At 41.6% G+C, this 22,834-nt stretch overlaps 1 protein-coding gene across 1 annotated transcript; it reads left to right on the forward strand.

The window, feature by feature from the left end:
- Positions 1-2: 2 nt before the first annotated feature.
- Positions 3-7,464, forward strand: TDP2 (tyrosyl-DNA phosphodiesterase 2; the record flags this gene model as incomplete). Its single annotated transcript, XM_019471356.1, has 7 exons — positions 3-161; positions 238-338; positions 3,214-3,381; positions 4,728-4,819; positions 5,297-5,415; positions 5,802-5,972; positions 6,818-7,464. Coding segments are annotated over 7 exons (1,092 nt in total), but the record flags the coding sequence as incomplete, so codon positions are not given.
- Between the last annotated feature and the right edge of the window lie 15,370 nt (positions 7,465-22,834).

Here is a 22,834-nt window from a genome sequence, read left to right on the forward strand (position 1 = left end):
TGGGGGAGCCGCTGGCGGAGGAGGAGGAGGAGGAAGAAGAGGAGGAGGCGTTACACCTCGCCAAGCGGAGGAGGGTGCTGTGCTCCGAGTTCGCCACCATCACCAGCAGCGACGCGGAGGTGGCGCGCAGCTTCTTGGTCGGCAACGACTTGCACATGCAGGTACGCCCGGGGGCGGCGGCGCGGGGCTGCCCCGGCGGCGGCGGTCCCTTCCCTGCCATCTGTCTCTGTGTTTCAGAGGGCGCTGAATGCTTATTTCGAGCCGCCGATGGAGAAGGAGGAGGATGAGGCGGCGGCGGCAGGCGGGGTGCCGCCGGCCTGCGCGGGGCCCGGCAGCTGGTAGGTGACCCCCGGGGCGGGGGGTGTGTGACAGGAGGAGGTGGGTCGGGGGCGAGGGGAGCGGTGCTTCCGCCCTCCCCGTAGCTCCCCGGAGGCAGGCTGGAAGGTGCAGGGGCCCCCATACCCGGGGAGAGCCATCTCCCGGGTCATAGCGTCCCCCGCCCCGGGGAGCAGCGCTCCTCTCTCCGCTTGACTTCACACCTCTGCTGCCATGTGGTGAGGCAGGCAGTTTCCGTTCCTCACATTTATGTTTCCACACTAGTTCTCGTTGTTTCCCAAGGCTGCCCCCTTGGAGGGGAATAGCCAGCTCCTCTTGAGAGGCTGTCAGACTTGCAGGCTGCGCTTTCTCTCTGTGGATGCTTCAGCCGCCTTCCTCTGGGCTAGTAGATTGTGAGCCTTTCGGAGAAGGGACAAGGTAATTTTCTTTTCATTGCCTTGTCTTGTGCAGCAATACATAGGCAGATTTTACTGTACACACGCACATTTGTATATGTGTAAACTGTGCACGTATGTCATATACTAGATGTACATGTATTTGTATTTCTATAAATAAAATTGACAGGTACGTGCACACCTTGTTAAATATACCTGTGGAAGTTAAGATTGAAGATCTGTGTCTTACACACACTGATGATCTCACAGCATACCGGTAGGGCATACCAAGGGTATTGAACTGCATGTGGAGTGGAACTTTTACAGATCCCTGCCATTCACAGTCCTGAGGGAGGCTTTTTTCCTATAGATTTATTTATTACAGACTTACATGTTATATAGAAGAGCCCTTATGATCTTTATAGTTATGAATAAGCTGTATTTGATAATAGCATACCTGTTTCTGCTTGATATGTATGTATGTATGTATGAAAAAATGCAAGACTACTGAACATTAGCATTGGTCTCTAGGTAGTCCATGATGAGTCAGAATGTATCTGTATCAAATTGGCAGCACTTTTTACTTTTCCAGCCTCTGTCTGTCTTTGCACTGTGGGTTCCTTCTTGAGCTGGGGCATGCAGGATGTGTTGGGAGGGAGGACTATTTGGAGACCTCCCAGTCAGGGGAAGATCACTGCAGACCACACAGACTTTCATATTTCATCTCATAGTCCTTCAGGTTACGGTATAAATATAAAAAGTCATCATGGAAATATTGGAGGCACGTACCATGTTATTTACCTACTTAAATATCCCTTAGCTTCCTCGCCTTTGTCTGCTTTTCTTTTTCTGTTCAGTTTAGATTCCATGTGCATGGTAGCACAATCTTACATTGTGCAGCACCAAGTACAAAACCAGCACTAGGTTCTAGGGAATAGATTTGTTTTTGTTCCAGGCCTTATTTTCATGTGTGCATACAAATTCTGTATTTAAAAATAAAACTAGTATCCCGACTTTGCCAAAATACAGTTTGTCTAGTATTAGCTATACTATTTAACATATTTTATTACAGAGTTTCCCTTTACTCCAGGAATTTACATTGGATCAGTGTTGTGGTTTAACCCTGGTGGGCAGCTCAGCCCCACACAACCACCTGCTCACTTTTCCGCAGTGAGATGCGGGAGACAATTGGAAGGGTAAAAGTGAGAAAACTCATGGGTTGAGATAAATGGTGGGCAGCAGCCCCACACAACCACCTGCTCACTTTTCCGCAGTGAGATGCGGGAGACAATTGGAAGGGTAAAAGTGAGAAAACTCATGGGTTGAGATAAAGACAGTTTAATAGGTAAAGCAAAAGCCGTGCACGCAAGCAAAGCAAAACAAGGAATTCATTCACTACTTCCCATCGGTGGGCAGGTGTTCAGTCATCTCCAGGAAAGCAGGGCTCCATCACGCGGAACGGTTACTCGGGATGACAAACGCTGTAACCCTGAACATTCCCCCTTCCTCCTTCTTTCCCCCAGTTTTATTGCTGAGCATGACGTCATATGGTATGGAATATCCCTTAAGTCAGTTGGGGTCAGCTGTCCCAGCTGTGTCCCCTCCCAACTTCTTGTGCCCCCCCAGCCTACTCGCTGGTGGGGTGGGGTTAGCAGCAGCAGCAAAGTCCTTGACTCTGTGCAAGCACTGCTCAGCAATAATGAAAACATCCCTGTATTATCAACACTGTTTTCAGCACAAATCCAAACCACAGCCCCATACTAGCTACCATGAAGAAAATTAACTCTATCCCAGCCAAAACCAGTACAACCATGTGTTAGCAGGTAGAGTCTGATTTTCTTTAGTAACACAGTCCCCAAACAGTTACTACGCTGGGCACTCAAACTTTGACAGTGTTGTTTAGCCTTTATCAAATCAACAGAGTAGACAAGGCCTGTGTTTTTGAGGTGGGATTTGGGGTGAATATTCCCAAAGAAAATGACTATCAATTTGTCACAGAGTGAGTTTGCACATGTACCTCCCTAGGGGGTTTGGCAATTGGAAGAATCTCAGCTGTACTACAAAGATGGGCACATAAAAGCAAGTCCTGGCTGCAGTTCTTTGTTTCTAATATGCTGGAAAGTGTTTGAAAAACTAATGTACACAGCCTGCCTCTAGCATGGGGAAAGAGTTGGATTGCTCAAGTGCTTTGGGACTACACTGGTCACCGTCTGATTAACTTAAATCAGAATGGTAAATGTTACTTTGTGTCTATAAGGAGGAGGAAAAACCACTTACTTGCCTGCGTACTGAGGCTCTGTATGGCTGAAGTCTGTATGTTTTCGTTACTGTGCTTTTAAATTATGCCGAGATCAATACATGTTAACTTATTTGTTGGGAAAGTTTTAGATGGCCACCTGTAAGTTGTGATGGGTCTAAAACATTTTCCTTTAGAAGATAAGGGAGGTAATTGCAGGAAGAATAGTAGTATGCATGTTGACAAACAGGTAAACTCTCTCTTTAGTATCGACCTCACAGCAGATGCAACTACTAGTAATGCAAGTGTCAATAGTACAGACTCAAGGCAACAAGAAGATGACAGCAGCTTCTCACTGATAACCTGGAACATTGATGGGCTGGATCTAGGAAATCTAAAAGAACGAGCTAGAGGAATCTGTTCTTACCTGGCATTGTAAGTATAGCTTCATCTTTGTATTGTCATGTACCCAGCTTTAAAGGAAAAAACAAGCTTCTTGTTTTAGATATTTACAAATCTTCATGCCCAAATTATCTTAACGTTAGATGTAACAATACAATCACTTTATAAATGCTAAATAAAAGTTGATATACTGGTTGGAAGAGGTGTGAACCTATGCAGCATTCCAAAGGTTAAATATTTTGCGATGGCTACTTTAAGAAGCTTTTTTATAATGAACAATACTGTTCAAGTTGCAGTCATACATCAAAAGCATACTTCATACTTCCATCCTGTACATGAGAGAAGGGTAAAACTGCAAGAAGCTTGTTTGTCTCATTCCAGTAGTATGAATAACTTCACACTAGAGCAAACTGTTTGAAACAGCAAAAAAGATTTTTTAGTGAAATGTGAAAAGCGGCTCTCTTGCCATTACTGTTACTTGTCTATCAAAAAAGAAAATGTGCAAGGTAAGATAAAAGCAATAGAATCTGTGAGTACCTTTTATAGTTCCACCAGTGGAAGCCTCCCATGAATATATTTATGAGCGATTTAACAATTACATAAATTGATTTATCTTAATACAGTAACTTATCAGTGTAAATTAAATGATTTAGACAAGTGATAATTTAAGTTCCTCTTAAAACAGCAGAAACCCCTTAACTAAATCAACTTTCACTTGATTTTGTTAATCTGGGGTGACAATATTTTTCTTCTGTAAATAAGGCCTTAGGTTTGTCCTTCACCTGCTTAGAGCAGGGCTATTCAGCAGTGTAGCAAAAATAGGGACAGCTGTAAAGTCATGCCTAAATCAGCATTTTCAGGAGTGCTGCCCCACATGAACTGTTATTGATTGCACAGCTCTAAGAAATAAAAGAGCTTGACATTGATGAGACCGGAGAAAATGAATGGCAGGTTACCTGAGGGCATCTGTTGTAAGGGAATGAGGTGGCGGTTGGAATCTCCGGGAGAACTTGGATGTTGCAGAAGGTGTTCCAAGCTTCTTTGCAGCTCTTAAGTTGAATTCCTCGTGTATGTAGTATATGAAACCTGTGCAAATGTTTGCAAGATCAAGGTATAAGGAAGTAATGCATTTTATTATCATGTCAGTTCCATGTCCATAATAATCATTGTTTCGTCCCTTTTAACAATGGTGATGTGTCTACATGCTACTAAATATGATGGAGAGAGTTTTTTCTTTTTTTAAAAAACAGATTCTTACAATACCTGGGAAGACGAGGACAAGGCGCGCCTGAAGTCCCTGACCCTGTTCCATTTGGCCTCAGAGTGTAACAGTATTACCTTTCAGCAGTTAATTTAAAATCTTGTCTTGCCGATTTCAGATACAGTCCAGATGTTGTGTTTCTACAAGAAGTCATCCCACCACATCTCTGTCTTCTACAGATGGGAGCAAGCAGTTACACTATTATTCCAGGTAAGAAGTAACCCTCAGTTTCTAAAAACAGAAACTGGAAAAAGTAAGTTCAGTTTTATTCTGTCTCCCTTGCCAAAATCCCTGACCATTTGTAGGAATGAAAAGAGTAAAGTGAAGAAGGGGAAGCACTTAAATTACTTTCTGTGTTTTGGTATCAAGATATAGTTTGATGCAAATTATGTATGTGAAAAGCTTGCTTGCCTGGTGGTTTCCTTTGTATTTTTTAAGCATTTGGAAAGACTGATAGCAAGGGTAGCCAAAAAAGTGCCATAGATAAGTCATTTCTTAAATATTTGCATTTAAAAAATCTGAAAAATTCACACTGCTATTATGAAACTTTTAACTAATGACTTTGTACATCTTACAAATTAACGTGATTCTCCCAGGTCATGGTAAAAAGGTCTCTTTCAGAAGCTTAACTTCCTTATGGCATGGCAGAAGATATCCTCGACCATTTCTTTCCCTGTTCCTCTTTAGGTAACATAGGTGGCTATTTCACTGCCATAATGTTGAAGAAACCAAGAGTGAAGCTACTGAAACATGAGATAATACCTTTTCCAACAACCTCCATGATGAGGAACCTTTTGGTTGTGTATGTGAGTGAATCAGATGTACTAAACAGCTGTATTTCTGCCTTCAAAACAAAAAAAAAACCAGGAAAGGCTGGACTGGCTTTACTCTGTGACAATCTCAAACAGCAGAAAAACTTCCTGTCCAAACATACAAACCCAGTTGCATTTGATACTAACAAATTTTAATCTTTTATGTAAGTTACTGGCCGTACTTTGTTTTCAAGTCTCATAACCTCTGAAAACGAAACTAAAAGCCTGTTACCCTCCTGTAAGCCACTTTTCCTCAATGTAAAACTAATATTAACCAGAGCCCTGTCATTCAGTAATTTACTTTGTGATTAGATTGTGTCTTTGAACTAACTTCTTATCATGGTGTGGATAATAACATTGCCTCTTTGTTTCATGCACAGGTGAGCATATCTGGTAATGAACTTTGCCTTATGACCTCTCATCTGGAGAGCACTAAAAATCACTCTAAGGAGCGTATGAAGCAATTGCAAATAGTGTTAAACAAAATGCAGAAGGAGTCTGAGTCCCACACTGTTATATTTGGAGGGGATACAAACCTCAGAGACAGTGAGGTAAATAGAAATAAGCAACCTTGTTATTTTGAGAAGGTATTCTGACAAAATCTTCTTAGGCTTTTCTGTTGTCTTTATGAAAAATGACCTGCTTAGGCAGAACAGAGATACGCAACATTTATTTTTAAAAAGTGGAAGCGTGACTAAATAGAAGCTGTGGCATTGCTATGCTGAGGCATTGCTATAGCTGAGGTGATGTATATGAAGAGCTTCCCCCCCACCCCTCAATAACAAAATGCTTTATTGGCAGTATTTGTATCTGAGAAGATGCAGGGATAGTCAATGAAGTTTCGACTTCAAAAGTATCTTCTCTTTTGAGAACCTGATCTTTACTTGCTCAACTCTCCGATTCTCAGAGAGTTAATGCTTGTAGAATCAATGAAAGAAGAGGGTGCTCTGGAGAAATGGATCTTGGGAGTTTAAAATTAATCCCCCATCATTGGGACATTCAAAATTAGAAGTCCTTTTTGGCTGCTGATATTAAAAGTGAAATTTGTGTATTATTACTAAAAGGTCAGTGTTTTATCTTTCCCTACCGTGAAATTCCATTACACGGTGAAGGAACGACATTGTTTCAGAGAACATGGTGTTGACCCCCATACCTCAAAATTTCGAAGCTGAATGTTTATTTTGTAACATGTTTTGGATTTAGAAAGTACTACAGGAATTGGTCATGCTTTAGAGTATCCTGAGAAATACCACAATTTAGAAACGTCTCTGATATCTTTAACAACTCATGTTTTGCAGAAAAAAGTGATATTGTCACACATAACTCAGTTCTGTTTTTGAAGGTAAAATTTGTGAATTCAGTATCTTGTGGACTTTTCCCCTCCTTCTGTTTTCAGGTTACTAAACTAGGTAACTTACCGAACAACATTACGGATATCTGGGAGTTTTTGGGTAAACCTCAACACTGCCGCTATACTTGGGACACCCACTCCAATACCAACCTGGATGCAGTGTACAAGTGCAAGATGAGGTTTGACCGCATTTACTTTCGGCCTGCAGCAGACGGAGGACATATTATTCCACGAAGTATGGACTTAATCGGATTGGAAAAACTAGACTGTGGCAGATTCCCTAGTGATCACTGGGGTCTTCTGTGTAACTTTGATGTGATACTGTAAAAAGAAAAAAGGCTTGCATTGTTAGTTTTTTAGGTGATCTGTTCTTGTTTTTACAAAATTTTACCCTCTCAGTTTAAGTAGGACGTATTTAAATTTTCAACCCTAATGCATTCTCTGCTCTTGACTTATGCTGGAATGGCTTCATTTCAGCCGGGGTTCCCTTTTCCTCATTGTATGCATCTGTTCTTGAATCATGTTTTTTAAATACTTCTTTTTAACAATGTTCGCAAATACAAAAACAAATTCTAGTTTTAAAATGGGAGGAAAAACCTGTAAATACAATTCATAAACATACTCGGTGGTTTGAAAGACACTTTTATTTTGGCATGTATTGTAATCTCATAATAAATGCTGATTTTTTATTTTAAGAATGCTTTTATTATGCCTGCTTTGTTTCTTTTGTAGCCATTTCCATCATTCTTTACAAGTCTGTCTTTTGTAGGGTGTTTTGTATTAGCTTCTGAAGCTTGTGTTGTACATACGTACACCTTCAGGCAAGACAATAAAGGAGCTGAGGAAAGAATGACTAGATTCTCACAGAAAAAGGGTTTCTTAAGTAAGAATTAAACAAATATTGAACAGCTTTAAGAACAATATGCCTTCTATTCGACGAGAAAAGGATTTAGGCAGATACATGGAAGTTGTTCACTTTGGATGGTGTATACCTTACTTTGTGTTTATTAACCTGGGTATGAGCTGCAGATTAAAACGCATTATCTTTCCAGTGAGCTTCTAGAAACAGTGCTCTTATAAACTGCTGTGCAAAGCCTGAGCAGCTCAAGGTCTCACTGACTTTGCAAAAGATCAAATAGGCTTTCTTACTCGGAGAACTGTGTAATCAGTCTCACAGAAGCTGTCATTTTATAGATGGGCAAAGTACTAAGCCAATTTAAAACGGAAAGTCTCCTAACTTTCTGATGTGAAGTTCAGTGCACAGGCATGGAGAGGAAGCACAGACAACCCATGCCAGTGATGCAAAGTGAATACAGAGACTGACAGCCTTAAATTCCTTTACTTGTTTTTGTTGTTGTTGTTTGTCTTTGGTCTTAAGTTTTACTTGTTTTTGTTGTTGTTGTTGTTTGTCTTTGGTCTTAAGCCCAAAGCTTACAAACAACTTGTGTTTTGCTGGGCTTGTGGTGGGTGGCCCTGGCTGGTAGCCAAGCTCCCACTGAGCCACTTGCTCAGTCCTCCCTTCCCCAGTGAAATGGGAGGAGGAAACAGGAAAAACAGCAACAAGAAAGCTTGTGGGTCGAGATAAAGACAGGGAGATCACTTGTCAATTACCCTCATGGGCAAAACAGACTTGATTTGGGGAAATTAATTTATGGCCAGTTAATTACCGATTGGGGTATTGGGGAGCAAGAAGATGAACATTAAAATTCACCTTTTCTCTCCCCTTTCCCTGGCTCAATGTCACTCCAGGCTCCTCTCCTCCCCCTTGTTATCGTCGCAGGTTGCACTCTGTCCCTTCAGCAAGGTAAGGGGTGGCACAGGAGGGGGTTACGGTCGGCACACAGATAAGCCTCTTGGCCGTGCCCTCCCTCTCCTGCTTTTCCTCTGCTCCCGGGTGGGTCCTCCATGGGCTCAGGCAGTATGTGCTCTGCCATGGAGCTCCTCCTCCTCCTCCTCTGACCTTGCTCTTTCCTCTGCTCTTTCTCAACTCTTCTTTTTTCCCTCCTCCTTTGCTTGCCCAGCATTTTCTGCCCTTTCTTACACAGGCTTTACCCAAGGCACCACCATCTTGGCTGCGGGGCTCAGCTGTGCCCTGCCGTGGGTCTGTTGGAACCAGCTGGAATCAGCTGTGTCCGTGTCTGGCACAGGGCAGCTGCGGCCTCTCCTCTCAGAGGCCGCCCCTCAGCTCCTGCTGCCGCCTGGGCACCTGCGCCCACTGCAACTTTAAAAAAAAAGAAAAGTATCTTCTCGCACAGGCAAACAGTGGTGGCACCCACCTGCAGCCCTTCCCGCCCAGCAAGGAAAACTCCACTGACTCCATTATTGCTTAGCCTAACACGTCTGCCTGCATGCTCCGACCAGCCAAGCGTAGGGGAAGAAATATGTCCAAACATTGCCCTTCTCGCCTCTGTCTTGCATCCTGAAAACACAGCGAGTGGGGCTTGGTGCGATACCAGGCAGCAGAAGACAAATTTGTAGATCCCTACCCTGAAATAGTCAGGATCCTCAACCAACTCCTCCTCGTCCCGGGAACGGGGAGACCTGAGGTAGATGTGGTTGTCCATTGATTCAACAGGAGGCCTAGGTGACCTTAGTAAACAAGCAAATAAACCCCAGGAGGTTAATTCATCTCCACAGAAATCACCTGCAGAAATCTCCAGTTCTGCTTTCACTTCTTTAAACATCAAACCCCAAATTCCTTTTACTGAAGGTAAAAGAGGCCAGCCTCTTTTGGGAAGGATGTCCAAATCCTTGCGTCCTGATCATTCTCAGCATATCCCATTACTTTGTAATAACTCAGCTTCAAAAACAAGGAGGGAGAAGTCACTGATAATTTTTTTAACTCATGTTGGGCCCGTGATCTCTTCTTTCTATTCCCAAATAAATAGTTCTATAAAAAAGTGAAAAATATCTACAACTGCCAATATTTTCCTTCCGGGTTTAAAATGGGGCTGGCGCGGCCACACCTTCTGACTTGCTGCGTGCTATCTTCTTCCTCACCAAAAGCCTTCGACGGCCACACCTTCTGACTTGCTGCATGCTATCTTCTTCCTCACCAAAAGCCTTCGAAGAAATGTCATGGTGTTTGTTTTCACCTCTTACACCTCCTCCCCCTCCCCGGTAGTTACAGCCAAAGGATTTGTGGGGAAGGTGAAGGCAGGGGATAATGGTTTAACTTTCCTAAAGGTGTTGGAGAAGGGGAAAGCACAATAAACTCATGCTTTGTCACAAGAAACAGGAGTTTATGTGGCCTTCTGTATTATGGCTGCTTTTGTTTATGCGGCTACAACTTCTGGACTATTTTGGAAGACATGAAAAAGGCTGATTGCTGTTGTTCTAGAATAGGTTTTTAATTTGGGAAAGAATGAACAGAAAAAAAAAGGCTTCAGAGCAGTGTGTGACTTAGCTTGATGCCTAAAGTCCAGACCCATCTCTAGCATTGACTAACTGATCCCTCCTCTGGTCAGCAGTCTTTCTTAACCTTTGAAATAGATAGTGAGTGGGGACATAATATTTTTATTAGGAACAAGCAAAGACATAACACTTTGTAAGGGCCAATTCATTTTTCTAATTATAAAAGATAGGCAAGAGGAACAGTATATTCAGTGCAATTAGTGGTTAGTCATTCTTTCAGAATGAGGAAATTATGCATACAGCCTTTGAAACTCTTCTTCTTGAACTACAGAAAAAGTGATAGTACTTAAATAAATTTAAGAAGACAGAAATGCTAAATGTTTTACTATTGGATGTGAAGCAATACATCTTTAATTAAATATACTTTAAACCACTTAATAAGCATCCAAATTGCTGACAATCAAGAGCAGTCAGAGCCCTTAAATTAATTTGCCTCTTAATTTAATCAGTGATGTAAAAGGTAAAATATCTGCTGAATATGGCAACTAAACTTAAAGGGATAGAAACAACAAAGTTAAACCAAAAAAAAGATTTCTTGGCCTACAACCTGTAATTTGATTTATTTTCCTGATTCAGTAACATAATATTATGGCACCTATACATCCCAAAGGACTTATACAAACATGTGAATGTGAGAAAACGCAATAATTATCTCCTATTAATAATCAACAGCAACAATGGCCCTTGTGGAAATCATGTACTATTGGAGGCATTATTTTATTAATACTTTGATTCAGGTACCGAGAGAAGCAATTTCTTCTGAGGATCTAGCCAGTCTTAAACATTTCTACATCAAAAGAGCTTAAACTTACTAAAAGAGAAGAGATATACATAGAACGAAATTAAGAAATGTTAAACATCTAGGGAGATAAATAATAAATAGATGGATTAAAAAAAATGGAAAAAAATAGTAGGCAAAACCACAGTAACAGCAGAAAACTACATTATCATGATTGAAAGTATATACCTAAATAATACGTATGCTTTTGACTGTAGGGAGTAATCTGAAACTATAACTAATAAAAATTTGTTTTACAGAGAGGAAGTACATGGAAGATTAAGGCTATAAACATCACACATCATATACAGGTTTGGAAGTCAATTTGATACAAGAACAGACAAGACATATCCAAAATTACTAGATCAAAATACAATCGTGATAACCTGTATTACGGCAACACCTGCAGAGCCTATTGTTATGGTTGCTGTACTAAATAAAATATGAGAATAATTACACAGAAACAGATGGGCTGTGTTTTGATGAGCAAAATGACATGATTTTCGGTTGTATCAGCTCAGAATTGTTGAAAAACTCCACAAAGGTCATGTTATCACTTCTGCGTACCTTAATGTGTTTTTTCCCAGTGGCAGGCAGTCCGGTACAAAATCCTGCTGAAGACACAGTGCCTGTAGATGCTGTCTTGAAATACCCAGTGCAAGTAAACCCCACGCAGGGGTTACAGAGTAACGTCGCTTCATTAGGGTAAATTTCCTGGGTTTTTGTTCGCTAAGAGTATAATAAAGACTCATTAATGAAGATTCATAATTAGCATCTTTTTATGTCTTGGAGACAAGGCTTGTTGTGTAACATCAGCTCGGAGAAAACAGGCTCCCAGCGACTGAGAAGCCATCAGTGTAACACTGCCGTTTTGGTAACGGCTGAGAAAATAAGAGGCTTAAACAGGAGGTGCAGTAGGCAGAAATGTTGCTGAATTACAACAACTGAAATGAAAGTAATACTGTATCTGCAACAACCCACAGTGAAATCACTAGTGTTATCTTTAGTTATGTATTTATGCACATATGACAAGAAATTGGCCTACTAACACAAGGAGATATAGTAGATCTACAGTTTTGACCAAGGAAAAGGATAAGAGTATTTGTCTGCCTTGATGAAGGATAACACTTCAATGAAGGAAAGAAAAGAAGGATTACACCATGTCATTCTAACATTTTGCACTATTAGATTTCCTGATACTTTACTGGTGGGGCAGAGAAGCTAACGAAAACCTACTCAAAAATCATTTGTTGAGGCAGAAGCTTTACCTGGACGTGGTAGTAGATATTGCATGCGAGTACAACTGGCAATGCTGGACAAAGAAAGGGAACTCACCTCACTGTGGCTTTCAAAAATTCTCCCAATTATTGAAGAATCAGGAAAAAATCTGTCTCAGATGCCCCGGAGGTGAATACGATCCTCTTTTTCAGTGTTGGCAGACACTTCCTTGAACTGAAACAGGTCGAGATTTTTACCCATTTAAGATGGGAGGTGGGGAAAAAGGGTATTTCAGGAAAAGCACAACACAATCTGACAAAGGTTTGGTAACCAAACTAGTGCAGCTCCCAGGCCTCTTTGGAATAGATGTCACGTGAAAAACTTCAAAGCAGCTGGTGTAGCTGTGAGCAAGCTAGGTGAGAGGGGGAGGGAGAGCAGGGTGCAGGTTCTGTCCCCGGGGGGCTGTGCCAGTTCCCCTGCAATGGGAGGAACCTCCCTGCGCGCTGCAGTAATGTCATGCCTTGAGTCAGGGCTTCCCTGCTACCAGCACCAAGTGGGTGGCAGAAGGGCTATTTGGTGGTGATGTGGGGGTGCTTGACAGAGGTATCCAAACTACCTCTGGATGTCTGGCAGTGAGTTAGCTGTCCTGGCTGATGACAGCTTCACAGGGCTTTTGTCTGACCAACTGAATGCAGCTACTGCGGAAAGGAGCTGGAGGTAAACAGATGAACATTTACCTAGCAGGCTACGTTTTGGAGCTTTAGTGGTCTTTAGATAGCATTACAGCACACTCAGCCTATTATTTCATCAGTGTTAAGCCCATTAGCTCATCAGTGTTATGAAAGACAATAATTGGCTCAGCAAGAAAATACCATCTTAGCCTCAGCCATCTGCGGTAATCCTGCTTTCTTGGTCTGTTCCTCCATTTCATAGCGTTTCTGGAGTTCGCAGACAGTGAGTAGGCAATAGGTGCTGCTGCTAGTTTTCTTGAGTGGGAGCTGTTGGCTCTGATGCCTTTGTGTTTGCATGGGACTAGCTGCATCCTGTTTGCGCAACGGAGAAGGAAGTCTGTGTGCAAGAAAGTCAAGGGCACTGGACCAGCTACCGCCGTGCAGAGAAAGCAAACAGGGACAGTTGCTGCTCTCATCCTTTCCCCCCTCCTTTCACTAGGATGGTGGGAGGTACCTCCTAACAGGACGAGCAGAGGGCTTATCTCCCTAAGCCTGTGCTGCACTAAGGAGCCTTTTGCATACTTGCAAAGATGGTTCAAAAAGTGCTAGCATTGAGTATACAAGTGCATATTCTTTCCTGCAGAAGAAATAAAAAAAATTGTGCAGCTATATCTGGTGCTTTTGCAGTCAGTAAAATTAGGAACTCACAACCATGCAAAGCATTGGAGGACAATCATCTTCCCCCGCTGGGTCTGTAAATCAGCCCTCGGGGCTGCCAGGAAGGCTGCAAGGCATGAGAAATGGGGCTGCCTCGCAAAGGAAAGATAGCCAGGCTTCCTCCTTCTGCGCACACTTCTTCTTCGAAGCCAAGCAGTCTTGGTCAACATCAGAAAAAATGTAACAGTCTTCTCATTGATCCTTTTGTGTTGTTATTAGAACAATTGTTTTGACATCAAATAAGCAGACTTCAGCCTCCCTAAGTCTGGCCTAAACATGGAAGTCGCAGAAACTGAGGAATCAAACCAGACATAACAACATAGCATGAAAAAAATACTTTAAAAAATGTAAACAGACAATTCCTTTAGGCTCCTTCATATATATCCACAAGCAATCCGGTATTACAGTTCAGAGATTGAATTCCTTGCTTTACAGAGCAAGTACATGAGTTACAGGCTCCTCATACCAAGGGAGATTTGAGTAGCTTCAGGCAATGTCATACAGCCTATTGTTAAAAAAATTGTTAAGGTGGGAATCAGAAGGAAAGTAAAAAGAGGAGGTAAAAACAGTTGTATGCTGAAGAGATGACATTTTTACATCTTTAGAACACCTTTTTCTTTCAGTCGTCCTTTAGCACCTGCAAAATACCATTTTCCTGAGTCAAGCATTGTCAATTTATTAAAGACTAAGCAGAACTCAGAAACTGATGGAAGCAACCATAAAGACGACCTGGTCATAAAGGGAAAAATATAGAGCAGAAGAAGATGCCTGCTGAAATACTGACAGAGAAAATGCCTGCCATCCTGGGAACCAGGAGCATCCCTGGGAATCACAGCTGGCGTCTTTGAAGTGCGGCTGGGTACTGAGAAACTGGAGACATCCTGAGATACCATCGATAAGCGCAAAACCAAGGAACTGTAACAGCAACTTATTGTCTGGAAAGGTGAAAAATAGTCTTGAAAAGGGGGAAATCATCCTGAGAAGATAGGAATTGGCAACTGCTATTAGCTGTTCTACCTGGAAGAACAGAAAACAGTCTGGAAAAATAGAAATTGGTCTGAGAGAATAGAAACCATCATCATCTATTAGCTGCCCCAGCTGAAAAACAGAAATTAACAGAATCTATTGGCTGCTCAAAGTGGTACTGTCCTACACCCTCTTATGTCTCTGTAATATAAAAATGACTTATTTTTTACCCAAAAGGGAGCTTCTCTTTCTGAGAACTTCCCGTGCGTGAACTCTTTTCTACAAAATCTCCCAGACAGACTGGAGCCTCGCTGGGGGCACCTGGCTGACTCCAGGCTCCGTGATGTGGATCATAATTGAAGTGAGACTCTCTCTGAGCCCACTTAAGGGAGGGATTGCGACTGACCCCAATTCTGGGATTGGTTTGGTCAGTGTGGTACCGATAACACTTTGAATATATATAGGTATATATTGTTGTATAGGTTAGGAAAATATGAACACCTCTAAACCATTTTTGCTAATAACTTTAATGAAATACTCACTGTTTATTGCATATATTACAATATTTTTATACCCTCCACTCATTCTGCCACAGCAGTTACATGGCTCTGCTCCTAGGTCTGTGCTGACGTACTCCATTATGCAGCTTCCATTTGACAAGCAAGACAGAGCATGGTGGCAAAAATCCCGTTCCCTCCCTTCACAGTAGTCAGGAGGACGCATCGTCCTTGGGTGCTGTGGTCATTGTGCCAGGTTCTGCAGAGACATTTTAAATGGCGAGACCGGCCAAACGCAGCCTCGGGAGTTTGTGCCCTGGGAGAATCCTCGTCATAAATGCGCTCAGGTGTGTGTGGGGGGTTCTGTACGTGGATATGGTGTGTGGAATTTGTCCTTTAACCGAGTTATCTGGCTTTTGGGTTTATCTTCAGAGTTCAGAGTTCAGAGTGATTGTTTTGACTGTCAACGTCTAGGAGACCAATAACATGAATACATTTAGAAATCTGTACAGAGTAAACACTGTCAAGGTGCCCAAAATGAAAATCTGCAGTGCTGTGCATCCTTGAAGTGAGACATTGCTGAGGTATTTATTGTCTTTTTAAAATTAGCAGTTAGCTGCTGGTCTGTTAACAGGATGAGGTTCTTCAGGTCTTAGTAGTAGCTGAAATCTGGCTGTGCTGGTGATAAAATTTTTCAAAGATTTATTCAATAGGTTAGGCCTGGCTCGACTCTTGATTTCATTGCATTACTTAATTCTGCTATACCCTTTTTGAATGGGTGATGTTAGTCAATGCAGTGACATAACGACATTTTTATTTTACTTCCACTCCTGTCCCAATAACTCCTAACAATTCTCTTTGCCTTTTTGACTAATGATGAGAATCAAACTGATTTTTTCCAAAGACTTATCCACAGACTCCCATATCGCCTTTCTTAGTGCTAAGTTAGTCCAGCACTGCATAGATACTTAGGTTATGATTCCATGGGGACACTATTCTGCAACATGTCTGTCCTGGTTTCAGCAGGGATAGAGTTAATTTCCTTCCTAGTAGCTGGTACAGTGCTGTGTTTTGGATTTAGGATGAGAACAAAGTTGATAACACACCGATGTTTTAGTTTTTGTTAAGCAGGGCTACACTACCCAAGGACTTCTCAGCTCCCCATGCTCTACCGACTGAGCAGGCTGGAGGTGCAGGAGAAGCTGGGAGGGGGCACAGCCAAACTGGCCCAAGGGACATTCCATACCATGTGACGTCATGCTCAGTACATAAACTGGGGAAAGCTGGCCGGGGGGGCCGCTGCTCGGGGACTGGCTGGGCATCGGTCGGCGGGTGGTGAGCAATTGTACTGTGCATCACTTGTTTTGTGTATTATTATTGCTTGCTTTGTATATTCTTTTATTATTGTTATTATCATTTTATTTCAATTATTAAACTGTTTTTATCTCAACCCACGAGTTTTTCTCACTTGTGCTCTTCCAATTCTCTCCCCTATCCCACCCGGGGGGGGGGAGGAGTGAGCAAACGGCTACGTGGTGCTCAGTTGCCGACTGAGGTTAAACCACGACAATGTCCTTGCCTCAGTCTATCAGATAAAAGCTTATCTGACGGGCTGAGAAACAAGAACAAGTCACGGAGGAAAATTTTACTGCAGCAAATTTTCCACTGCACCTCAGCAGCTTTCACTTCTTAGCTGGCACCTGAGCGATAAAACGGGAAGAAATAAACTCTATGTTCCACGCATCCCTCCTCTTCATCTAGCTACTGCACATCAGTACAGAGTTTCCGCAGCTAGAGTATAAGCGATCTTGTGCTTTTGTTTTTGGGGAAAATCCTACCTTATTGACGTCTTTCTTTTGGGGATGCCCATAAGCACAGGGAAAGGGTCAGGTCTGTGAAAACCTGGGAAGCAGGTTTTGGATCAGAGTTGGAGAAATGCCCTTCTGCAAGGAATGGATTACAACTTGCCACTGCAAGGCTGTCACTTTTCTGGTATTTGGAGGGTGGAGGAACCATTATTCTCATCTTTCCTTCTTTTACAGAAAAGTAACTGGTGAAGTAACAGGGATCATTCACACTATATGTGCGATATGTTTTCCACAGACCACCTGCTCTACTGATTTGCAGTCTGGGATAGATGGTTAAAACTCACCCATCTATCTAACAGTTCTCTTACATCTGGGTGGCTTAGCTGGGCACTAGACATGCTCCATAATGTAATATTATCTGCTGTTACAAAACATCCTGGGGAGAACATGGGCAGTGAGTGAAGTGCAACGTTTTTGATTTCATTGCAAGGAAGGGGAGTTTATCAGGACTGTAAGGTCAGGCTGGCAAAGAAAATAACTTTCTGTGACAGGCTTTTGTTAATAAACTTTGCATGCTTTCTCCCCTCCCAAGCATGAGGGAGGGGAAAAAAGGGACCCTTTTTGTTATAGTTATTTGCAATCTAATTTGCCAGGCCAAAAGACAGGCTGAATGACCTAATTCTCGATATACTACAGGACCAAGGTGTCGCAGGTGGAGTGAGGCTGCACTTCACTCATAAGAGAGAAGCAAAAATACACTTTATTGATAGAAAACAGTGAATTTAAAGTGTGTTAACAAAGTACAATGGTAAATGCGACCGTGATTTAACAAGATTCGATGGCAAGGTACACTTGATTATTTACTGCATAGGGGACAGGGTCAGACAAAACTGTCAGGGAGACCCTCCCATTGAGTCATGAGGTTCAGAAAGGACCCCCTTGCTTTCTAAAATGGATCCAATCCTAGTCCCAAACTTGGTCAACGGTTTATGTCTAAAGGATTATATACGCGCAATCAATCCTTTATATCACTTAGCTAAGATTTCAAAGTTTAGCATGCTATTAGTCACTTAACGAGGATCTGTTGCGGCAAGGAATCTCTCAACGTCGAGGAGTAACCTTGAGAGGCGTCCCTACTCATGGGGAGACCCTGGCGTGCAGCCCGCTGCCGTGCAGGAGAGCTCAACGGGCCCTGGGCTGTCCGCTATTTATAGAGTAAGATGATTGACTTATAGTCATATCTGCATATCAGCAAGTCGTTTGAGTCACTGCTGCAGGCAGCCCTTGGTTGCCATCCATTCCCAAAGTCCATCATAAGCTGGATGCAGCCACAACGACCCCCACTGGCGGTCATTGCTTACGTGGGGCAGGGGGAGCACACCGCCACACAAGGTGAAGTACAAATCGTTGTAGAGGATCCAATAATTCTGTTTCAATGGATCAGCTTCTCAGGCAGTTATCCTTCGGTTGAGACTTTTCAGAGAAGTAAAGTAAACTAGGTTGAAAACAAAATGCTACTTCCTAAAATGTGGATTTCACAATGTATTTTTGGTCTGATAGGAGCTTGGTAGCTTTTTTCTGTCTGCTTGAGGCCTCCTGAGCTGCGTGTACAGTATTCTCTCAAAGCTCGGTTCTTTGAGGCTCTGAGAATAAAATACTGCAGTTTCTCCCATTGACTGACTGAAATAAAACAACCTATGATGCATGAACAAGTCTAAATGAAATAATAATATCCTTAGCAGTGAAGATCAGATTGGTAATACAGTAATTGGGCAGATTTATTGCCATCTCCTTGGACTAGCCTGCTGAAACAGCCTGCTATTTTATTTAATCTCATATCAGAGGAATTACTGGCTGGTAATCCATCGTTAAACATCATTTAGAATGATGGATGAAAATGTCAGCTTTTCCAGCATAATCAATCCATATCTCATTAGCACATATTATTTATGATTCTTATAATGGGACCTGCAGGCGTTTCTAGGGGGAAATGGAGACATCAGCTGTTGTTGAAATGAGATGAGATATACTGCATCTTAGGAGTTAATAACCGCATATAAAAAAATACTTGCCCACAGTATTGATTGTCCCTTGCCATTTTACAAAGGATTCGAGTGCTTTGGCTTTCCCTCTTGCTGGGTATAGCAGCTCTTCCTTCTATGCACTTTGTTGCTAATAATTCAATGAGAAAAATATTAAAAAGCATATAAGAAAGACCATTATACAAATTATTTCTAAGACACAGTGTGGGGAAGAGCATTTGAATATAAAGTAATAAGAAACACTTTACTGCTCTGTTGCTGTTTGCTAAGGGCTTTGGGCACTTTTTTCCCCCTCAGTCCCTATGTAGACAAATTGATACATTTCTCCAACTGCAGTGCAGTTGCATTTTAAAGATACTTTCTACTGTATGCTGCCTCAAAGATGAATGAAAAGCAAACCATGATTCATGGACTTAATGCAGTTGATGGTCCAGCAGTAGTCGTGGTCGCAATGTCAACTGTTGCCTCAGTTAAACTACATTTGAGAATCATTTTATGCTTCAGCTCATAAACATCAATAAAGGAAAATGAGTAGTAAATGACTGTCTAGAGTACAAAAGACCAACTCATATTTCAGATGAAAATAAGGCTTTGATTTGCCTGTGGAATTCCCATTAACTGCACCACTGGCAGAAGGGAGTTGGATCAATAGTTGGCTGGCTGCAGAAAACAGTTCTGTCCATTCAGCAGGCAATGCAAAAGAAAAACTGTCATAGTGTGATCTTTATCAGGTTATCTTCATTACACCAGACCAATGATATATGTATATGCTTTGAGTGCTGCAGGCAGCCCTTGGTTGCCATCCATTCCCAAAGTCCATCATAAGCTGGATGCAGCCACAACGACCCCCACTGGCGGTCATTGCTTACGTGGGGCAGGGGGAGCACACCGCCACACAAGGTGAAGTACAAATCGTTGTAGAGGATCCAATAATTCTGTTTCAATGGATCAGCTTCTCAGGCAGTTATCCTTCGGTTGAGACTTTTCAGAGAAGTAAAGTAAACTCGGTTGAAAACAAAATGCTACTTCCTAAAATGTGGATTTCACAATGTATTTTTGGTCTGATAGGAGCTTGGTAGCTTTTTTCTGTCTGCTTGAGGCCTCCTGAGCTGCGTGTACAGTATTCTCTCAAAGCTCGGTTCTTTGAGGCTCTGAGAATAAAATACTGCAGTTTCTCCCATTGACTGACTGAAATAAAACAACCTATGATGCATGAACAAGTCTAAATGAAATAATAATATCCTTAGCAGTGAAGATCAGATTGGTAATACAGTAATTGGGCAGATTTATTGCCATCTCCTTGGACTAGCCTGCTGAAACAGCCTGCTATTTTATTTAATCTCATATCAGAGGAATTACTGGCTGGTAATCCATCGTTAAACATCATTTAGAATGATGGATGAAAATGTCAGCTTTTCCAGCATAATCAATCCATATCTCATTAGCACATATTATTTATGATTCTTATAATGGGACCTGCAGGCGTTTCTAGGGGGAAATGGAGACATCAGCTGTTGTTGAAATGAGATGAGATATACTGCATCTTAGGAGTTAATAACCGCATATAAAAAAATACTTGCCCACAGTATTGATTGTCCCTTGCCATTTTACAAAGGATTCGAGTGCTTTGGCTTTCCCTCTTGCTGGGTATAGCAGCTCTTCCTTCTATGCACTTTGTTGCTAATAATTCAATGAGAAAAATATTAAAAAGCATATAAGAAAGACCATTATACAAATTATTTCTAAGACACAGTGTGGGGAAGAGCATTTGAATATAAAGTAATAAGAAACACTTTACTGCTCTGTTGCTGTTTGCTAAGGGCTTTGGGCACTTTTTTCCCCCTCAGTCCCTATGTAGACAAATTGATACATTTCTCCAACTGCAGTGCAGTTGCATTTTAAAGATACTTTCTACTGTATGCTGCCTCAAAGATGAATGAAAAGCAAACCATGATTCATGGACTTAATGCAGTTGATGGTCCAGCAGTAGTCGTGGTCGCAATGTCAACTGTTGCCTCAGTTAAACTACATTTGAGAATCATTTTATGCTTCAGCTCATAAACATCAATAAAGGAAAATGAGTAGTAAATGACTGTCTAGAGTACAAAAGACCAACTCATATTTCAGATGAAAATAAGGCTTTGATTTGCCTGTGGAATTCCCATTAACTGCACCACTGGCAGAAGGGAGTTGGATCAATAGTTGGCTGGCTGCAGAAAACAGTTCTGTCCATTCAGCAGGCAATGCAAAAGCAAAACTGTCATAGTGTGATCTTTATCAGGTTATCTTCATTACACCAGACCAATGATATATGTATATGCTGGTCAGCGAGGGGTGCTTCGAATTCCTGGTCCTATTTGTGCTCTGAGCACAACGTGCTCACAAATTACTTGTTTATAGCCCTGAAACACCTTCAGTGTTAATCTCTCTTATTCTTTTTATAGATAATCCATAATGGGGAACTTTCTCCTAAGACCACTTCACTCACTCAATTTTTTAAGAAAGGGCCGTATCAAAACTTATCTCTCTTCCTGCTTAAGAAAGATCTGCTAGCACTTTTTGTTGTTGTTGTTGTTGAAGCTTGACTGAAAGATTTACTGCGTATCCTTCAGTAAGTGCTTGGAGGGTATTTCTACTTTATTACAAACATTTCTGGGCTTATTTGGTCAAAGACAACTGCTGGCTGTGAAGGAAAAACAAACATTCGCTACGAGCTGTTAGCTTTCCAGGCGGCAGCTTGTACGTATGGCGAACGATACATAAACCACAGTGATCTCGTATTTTTCCCCCCCCTAGACCTGCAAAGCAGAGATATTTTACTTCTTTTCAGTGTTCTGTAATTCATACATCTTCACCTTAGTGTGTGTGAGGTGAGGGTATGCACAAGACAGCAATTCTGGCTTGGTTGGTGCATGGTTCTTGGAAGATAGGTTTTCAGAGCACAGCACAGATTTTAAAAATGTTGCTACTTACAAATCTAAAATAGGAGGAAAAAAATCACTTCTTCATGCAATGATAACATAAATTACATTATCAAATCCTCTAGCCTAATCCTAAAAGTAACCACATCATTTTTACACTTATTCAGAACTCTATCCATGAGCTACTACAAAACTGGTTTTGCAGAACGTACCTCTCTAGAAATTGCAACCATGTTGTCTTCAGATTAAAGAAAGGTACATTTTATGGCAGCTAAAGGAGTCACACATTGGAAGATGGAAAAGATGTCTAACTATGAACTGTTTACAGTTTTAAAATTGCAGAAAACAAATATTTTCATATTACTAAAATATTATCAATATTTTAATATCATTATAGCCCCAGAAGTTTTAAATTACGTAAATCTTCCCATATATTATTATTATTGCAGTACATTTCAACGTAGTGAAATCTCAGTTTTCCCTAACAGAATGTGGAGATTTGGTAGAAGAATGTCTACCCAGCTGAAGTTATCTGTGATAACACTACTGCAGAGAACGATGTAGTCTAACGTATAGCAAAAGGACTGCTTTTTGTATATGCTTACACTGATAAAGAGATAATATTTTGAGCAAACTTCCAGACTGGAAAAAAAGTTCATAGATATATTAACACATTTGACTGTAGCTGAAGACTCCTACAAAATTAACTTTTTAAAGATAGTATTTCACTTTCTGTCCAAATCTCAGCAGTGAAGTCCAGAACAGAAATGGGGATATATATTATCAAAAAATGATTGTCCTGGTTTTGGCAGGGATAGAATTAATTTCCTTCCTAGGAGCTGGTACAGTGCTGTGTTTTGGATGTAGGAGGAGAACAAAGTTGATAGCACACCGATGTTTTAGTTGTTGCTAAGCAGAGCTTACGCTACCCAAGGACTTCTCAGCTCCCCATGCTCTACTGACTGAGAAGGCTGGAGGTGCAGGAGGAGCTGGGAGGGGGCACAGCCAGGACAGCTGACCCAAACTGGCC

The sequence above is a fragment of the Aptenodytes forsteri genome, unplaced genomic scaffold, assembly GCF_000699145.1.
Source record: "Aptenodytes forsteri isolate BGI_AS27 unplaced genomic scaffold, ASM69914v1 Scaffold97, whole genome shotgun sequence".
NCBI classification, from domain to species: domain Eukaryota; kingdom Metazoa; phylum Chordata; class Aves; order Sphenisciformes; family Spheniscidae; genus Aptenodytes; species Aptenodytes forsteri.